Here is a 6,464-nt window from a genome sequence, read left to right as displayed (position 1 = left end):
ATATCCCAGAAGAGCAGTAGTAAAAAGGAGCCATAAGTGCCCACCTTGACAGAGAAAATCAATCCACAAATTTGAAATCCTTCAACTAGAATCTTTAACATCCAAACTCAAACCCATCAGAACCGTCATCCATCTAAGCCCAAGCCAACCAAAACCGTCACCCACTCAAAGCCAAACCCATTAAAACCATCAAACATAACTGTTTATTTATTTTACAAGTTTGAAAACCAATAATTCAATCCTTACCATTTAATTTTAAAAACCCCAATCATCACAATTGCCACCCATCCAAACCAAAACCCATCAAAGCTGTCACCTACCACCCAACTCCAAACCCATCAAAACCATTTGCAAGGATGAAGAGAGTGAGAGGGGGAAGGGAAGAAGAATGTGTTGATGATGAATTTGATATTCGAATGGGTATTTTAAAATTTTATAATTTGAGATATGATAAATTTGAAAAGTACTATAGTTGAGATTAATATGATTATTTACTTTTTAGTTTCAAACTATTTTTTGTTAACGTAACTAGGTTTCCGATGGGAAATTATGATTTGAGTAATACTACATGTAAGAAAAAATTCCACAAACTTATGTATATAAACTAATGTGAGAAAAAGAAAATAATTACATCCGTCAATCATAACTTATCACCTCAATTTGTATAAATAAGTATTTGTTTGTACATAATTTTTTTACAATAAAACTATGCATACATACTCTTAGTATATAATTTAGATATATAGATGATATGTGGTAATATGATTGAATGATTTTAAATTAAAGATAAAGTAATATTTAATGACATAATAATATATCATCTGTATATTCAAATTATATATAAAAAGTTTGTATATATTGTATTGCCTTTTTTTTTTATTCTTATAATTTATAAATAATACTACATATACAAACTGATGTGATAAACGAGGAAATAATTAAATAAGCACATCACCAAATTACAAGTTTATACATAAGTTTGTATAATTTGTATTCATAATTTTATTCAAGATTTATGCAACAAGTGGGTGGAAAATGATTGATGGCTAAACGCTTGGGTGGGAAAAAGCAATGAAAATTGAAGAATCTCTCTCTTTCTGGTACATGCCTGTGCGTCAATGCCATCCTGGGATGCCATTATCTTATCTGAGTTTCTCAGGCTTAGCTCAGCTCAACACTTCCACTGTCACAAACCCATCTCAAGATTACTACTACAGAAAGAAAACCACTCTCCAATTTCTCTGCTTTTAATCTGAAAGAATATATTCTTCTTCTGCTTTTCATTTCTACCAACGGACACCAGCCTTTCATTCATTCTTTGCACCTTCACAAAGTAATTAAAATCATTTCTTTTTTTAAAGAAAACGTCTCGTTTCATTTGATTTATAGCTCTCTTTCTCTTTCTCTTCTTCTTATGATGCGCCCCTCATCTTTATTCTTCTTTGCTTTTCCATCTCCTTCTTCTTCTTTTCTGTGTACTTTCTTTCTTTTACCTTATTCTTGAAATTTTTACTTGAGAGGAAAGTCGATTGATCAAGATATGGAGACAGCTGTTCTTGATAGTATAATTAAGAGGCTTCTTGAAGTTAGAACAAAACCAGGGAAGCAAGTTCAGTTATCTGATGGTGAAATCAGGCAACTTTGTTTTGTCTCCAGGGGTATTTTCCTGAGGCAGCCCAATCTTTTAGAGCTTGAAGCTCCCCTCAAGATTTGTGGTATCTTTCTACAATTTCTTTTACTTAGTTTGTTTGATCATCTTTGTGGTAAAATTCGACTCTTAAGAATTTGATTGTTGTCAATTTTTGAGCTTGATGAGTAGTACGCTTTTTTGGCTGAACTTTTTAAGTTCTGAAATTATTGAAATTTTTTTGTTTTTTATGGAAAATTTTTTTGTTTTGAAGTGGCTTGTAATTCACTTTTGTTCAATTCTATGTTTGTTTCTGAATTTAGTTCCAGTTTTCCAGTTGGATTGTTGTATAAGCCAAACTTACTGATAATTGTTGTCGTTGTAAGAAATTGCTCCAGTTTGTAGTTTATGAATCAGATGGCTATTTTCTAACTGAACCTTGGGCTCTAGTTGAGTTTAGCTTAGGAAATTACTGCTTGTCTTCTTGGTTAGATAAGATCTTATTGTTGATTTAGATTGTTCCTTTTATACGACACATAAAGTTTTTAATCTTATTGAGGAACGTCTGCATCATTTGAAGATGACTTCAAAACATCTACTTTAGTTGAAAGATTTGCTGTGAGGTCTAGTAAATTGCAATTCTAAACCTTAAACAAGGTCTCACCAGGGAAATTCTGTAATGGGAATAAGTATCGTAACTTTTTACCTTTTTACCTTTTCTGTTATATGTATTGTAATTAAGTACTTAACTGGATAGATATGTTCGTTATTATTAGACTTTAAAATATGTTCTTTGTTGTTAAACTGCATAAATATGTGATAAACTATTTCTTAAACAGGTTTATTATCTAAGTTTTTAGCAGACAATCACTTATTTTCATTTGTGCACATACACCACTACGTGACAAACAGAATGATAAATGACATTCAAATGGGAAGGCCTGAAATTTAATTAATATTTTTGTTCATCATCATCATTTTTCAGCATGACTAGCTGAAGCAGCCATGGGAACTATAGCTTACTTACTTTTTTGGGTGAATTAACATTTTCGTTTGAGTGATCGAAGGAATTGATTATTCCTTTTATAAGTCCCCCACTCAATGAAATTTTCCAGGTTAGGTTGTGTTTCCATAGTGAGCTTAAATGGTTGAAGTTTGTATGTGTAGGTTGCTTATGGAAAGTATTTGCAGCCTTGTAGGGTACAAGAAATCTTTGTTATGAATTAGTTGGATGGATGATACTCACGGGGAGAGTTGTGATATGAAATAAGTTTGGACAAGGTTGAAATTAAGACTGGCAATCTTGCAGGCTAGATAATAACATTGACATTCCCTGTGAAAAGTATACCAAGAAGAGGTTTTCCATTTTATTTTTCCTTATATATCTAAAACCTTGGCACAAGGTTGAATCAAGAATGGATGAACTCATTCAAGGTTTTCTTGGTGATATTTGACCTGGATTATCATGCATTGGCCTCACCTGATGCAGAAGATCCGGACAGAGAACATTTTGGTAAAATTTGACCTAATAATAGTAGAGTAATACTTTATGTACTAACAGATGGGTATTAATAAGCTAGCGTGTCATCATGTGATTGAATGATTTTGAAGTAAAGATAATTCAAAATATTTAAATCACTCAATCAAATGATGACACGTGCTTTTAGTATCCATCTGCTAGTACATGTAGTATTACTATAATCAGTGACCTTAATAACTGAAAATTCCTTAAATCAGTCTAGTTACTCTTTCTCATTTTTGTGTAGACTGATGCTTGAGACCATAATAGGTCCCTGAACTCCAGTTCTTCTTGCGTTGTATGATCCTCAAGTTTTAGATTTTTTCTATCCTCTTTAAACCTAAGAGCTGTACATTTTGGCCACAAGCCACTAGCTTAGATAAATTTTGACATTTCCTTGCTTTCCTAATCTGTATTAGGAAGACACAAGACAAGTCTGTAAAATTTCTTTCGTATTTTTACACTTGCTACACATGCAGAGAAATTATATTTACCATTTGTTATCTGGAAATGCACTTTATATTCATAATCATGTACAATTCCCCTGCAGTGCATTTCCATAACTCCAGTTTTATTAATACCTAGTCAAATCCACTCATCGAAGTGTAAAATTATGTACTGCACTGGATAATAGATTTTGAAATCTATTCTAGAAATGCTTTATCTATAGGGTAGCAATTAGAGATATGAATACTACCTAGGATACTATTTGAGAAAACAAAAAGAACTTTTCAGTTGCTTGGTTGCTTTAGATTTGTACACTTCTCCCTATTCAAAGAAATATTATTCCGAATGTATGTTTTACGGTATATTTTTTAATGACAACCAGGAGATATCCATGGGCAGTACATCGATCTTCTGAGGCTTTTTGAATATGGTGGCTTTCCTCCTTGTTCGAATTACCTATTCTTGGGCGATTATGTAGACCGTGGGAAGCAAAGCCTGGAAACAATTTGCCTGCTCCTTGCATATAAAATCAAATATCCTGAAAACTTCTTCCTTCTGAGAGGCAACCATGAATGTGCTTCAATAAATCGTATTTATGGATTTTATGATGAGTGTAAACGGAGATTTAATGTCAGACTATGGAAAGTATTCACAGATTGTTTCAATTGCCTACCTGTGGCAGCTCTTATTGATGAAAAGATACTCTGCATGCATGGTGGACTTTCTCCCGACTTGCATAGGTTGGATCAGATAAGAAATTTACCACGGCCTACTGAGGTTCCAGAAAGTGGTTTGCTATGTGATCTCCTGTGGTCTGATCCTAGTAAAGACACTAAAGGATGGGGGCCAAATGATAGAGGAGTTTCCTATACCTTTGGTGCTGATAGGGTGACAGAGTTTCTTCAGAAGCATGATCTTGATTTAATTTGTCGTGCCCACCAGGTTTGGGTTGCCTTCCAATTCAGTAATTTGTGCCTTGAGATGGTTTAAAGTGTTTTTGATATTTGATTATTTTCCCCATGAATTGCAGGTTGTGGAAGATGGATATGAATTTTTCGCAAATAGACAGCTGGTAACCATATTTTCAGCTCCTAATTACTGTGGAGAATTTGATAACGCTGGTGGCATGATGAGTGTGGATGAGACTCTAATGTGTTCTTTTCAAATATTAAAGCCCCAAGATAAGAAGCCAAAGTTCAGTTTTGGGAGCACAGCCACAGCTAAGTCTGGTGCTCCAATAAAAGTGAAGGTAAATTCATGACTTGTAATCCCAAACTCTTTATATATTTATTGAAAAGCTTGCACAATGTTCTGTAAATTTCTATTTTTCTCAGTCATTTCTTGGTGCAAAAGTATGAAAAACTCAACTGGTGGAAATATCAGAAGGCCAGAAAATTAGATCATTGGTATATGGAATATTGCCAAAGTAATCATCTAAAAAGTCTGGGTTCCGAGAGTTTTGTTCCCACGAAAGGAAGTATATGCATTGGCAGCTTCACTCAGTCCAGCTAAGGAGAACCAAAGAAATTACTCTGCCACCAAAATTTTGAATGCTATAATCTTTTTGCTTTACTCTTCTTATGTACTTTATAATGCAGCTCACTCATAACTCTGTTGTCTCTCACTCTTATTTCCTTCAAAGTTTTTCATCAGCTTCTTCGCTGATGCTCTTGTATCATAGTCAGTTAATCGCAACAGAATCTCAGATGGTTGGCTTGACAATCCTGGTGGAATGCAATTTCCTTGCTGTAACTTCATAAACGGGATTAGTGTGTTGTGTCTCTCATTTATAGAACATCGTTGTAACCATGGTGAATCATTTCCAGATTTTAATAGTTAGAATATAAGCTGAGTTGAATGACCTGTTTGTGCATTCATGATAAGAGATTCAGTGGTGTCTTGATTGCTTTACGGAAACAGAGATGAAATCGTAGCCCAGGTTTAGTTTATGCATTCATCTGAAATCTATCAAGTTCATTGTAAAGAAAACTCTTTTAAGGCAGACAACAGAGCCATGAAGATGATAAGTTACTCTTTACTGAGTTTACTGAGCCCTACAGTAGTCAGGAAGAATTAAGCATTTTTTAAGGCCTGTTCTACAAACACATTGAAGGTTCCTCAAGTCATTATGTTATGTAGAAGCCATAGAATGACAAAATCTGGGTAAATTAACTTTTGGAAAAAATCATTTTGGAGGCCATTTTTGAATCTGGCAGAACTTAGAAAGACTTATTTTAAAACTGGTATTTACTTGTTACTGATTTGCCCATGTCACGTAGTCCGGTAAATTCCAATTACATCTGAAAATAATAAAAAACTATATTATGTACATAAACAATGTGCACAATTACTTTAAATCCTCATAGTTTATACAGTGAAAAGGGTATATTCTACTTGGGTCCAACGCATATGCATTACAATGCATGTGTTCTGAATTTTCTAACTCATGCGTGGGTTATACGTTGCACCTAATAAAATCATATAACAATGGAGGAATATTATGCACATATATTTTTTAATATATAATTGGATATATAGAATATATACTTATATTATTTTTATATTTAATTATGTACTAAAAAATATGTACTTAAAATTATATACATATAATTTTATTGAGAATAATGACCTTTAAAATGCCCAAAGACTTATTTCCACCTAAGGTTTGGTGAATTCTCAAACTCCTACCTGCATGGTTTTAAAGACTCAAATATTCATCCGTCATCCAACTTCTATTAGATTTTTATGTTAAGATTAAGAATAAAACCGTTATTTTATTACTATTATTAAAAAATATATAATTTTATCTTATTTTTTCTTTCAGATTTTGAAAATTGACAATTTCATCCTAGTCTCAACTTTTCCAATCTA

The 6,464-nt window shown here is 33.0% G+C and overlaps 1 protein-coding gene across 1 annotated transcript; it reads left to right on the top strand.

Moving 5' to 3' along the window:
• The first annotated feature begins 1,042 nt into the window (after positions 1-1,042).
• Positions 1,043-5,454, top strand: LOC123212019 (serine/threonine-protein phosphatase PP1 isozyme 3-like). The gene is made up of 5 exons (XM_044631037.1): positions 1,043-1,333; positions 1,519-1,715; positions 3,976-4,535; positions 4,624-4,842; positions 4,928-5,454. Exons 2-5 carry the CDS (start codon positions 1,541-1,543, stop codon positions 4,949-4,951), a joined length of 978 nt encoding a protein of 325 aa, XP_044486972.1. The 5' UTR covers positions 1,043-1,333; positions 1,519-1,540; the 3' UTR covers positions 4,952-5,454.
• The last annotated feature ends 1,010 nt before the right edge of the window (positions 5,455-6,464 follow it).

The sequence above is a fragment of the Mangifera indica genome, chromosome 3 (genome assembly GCF_011075055.1).
Source record: "Mangifera indica cultivar Alphonso chromosome 3, CATAS_Mindica_2.1, whole genome shotgun sequence".
In the NCBI taxonomy this organism is placed as follows: Eukaryota; Viridiplantae; Streptophyta; class Magnoliopsida; order Sapindales; family Anacardiaceae; genus Mangifera; species Mangifera indica.
The sequence above is the reverse complement of the archived record's forward strand: the minus strand, read 5'-3'. Positions and strand labels throughout refer to the sequence as shown.

Bases quoted from the DNA above. Each gene is read 5' to 3' on its own strand.
- LOC123212019 (XM_044631037.1), top strand. From the start codon at position 1,541: ATGGAGACAGCTGTTCTTGATAGTATAATTAAGAGGCTTCTTGAAGTT. The intron at 1,716-3,975 runs GTATCTTTCTAC...AATGACAACCAG, and splicing joins AGCTCCCCTCAAGATTTGTG to GAGATATCCATGGGCAGTAC. The intron at 4,843-4,927 runs GTAAATTCATGA...TATTTTTCTCAG, and splicing joins GTGCTCCAATAAAAGTGAAG to TCATTTCTTGGTGCAAAAGT.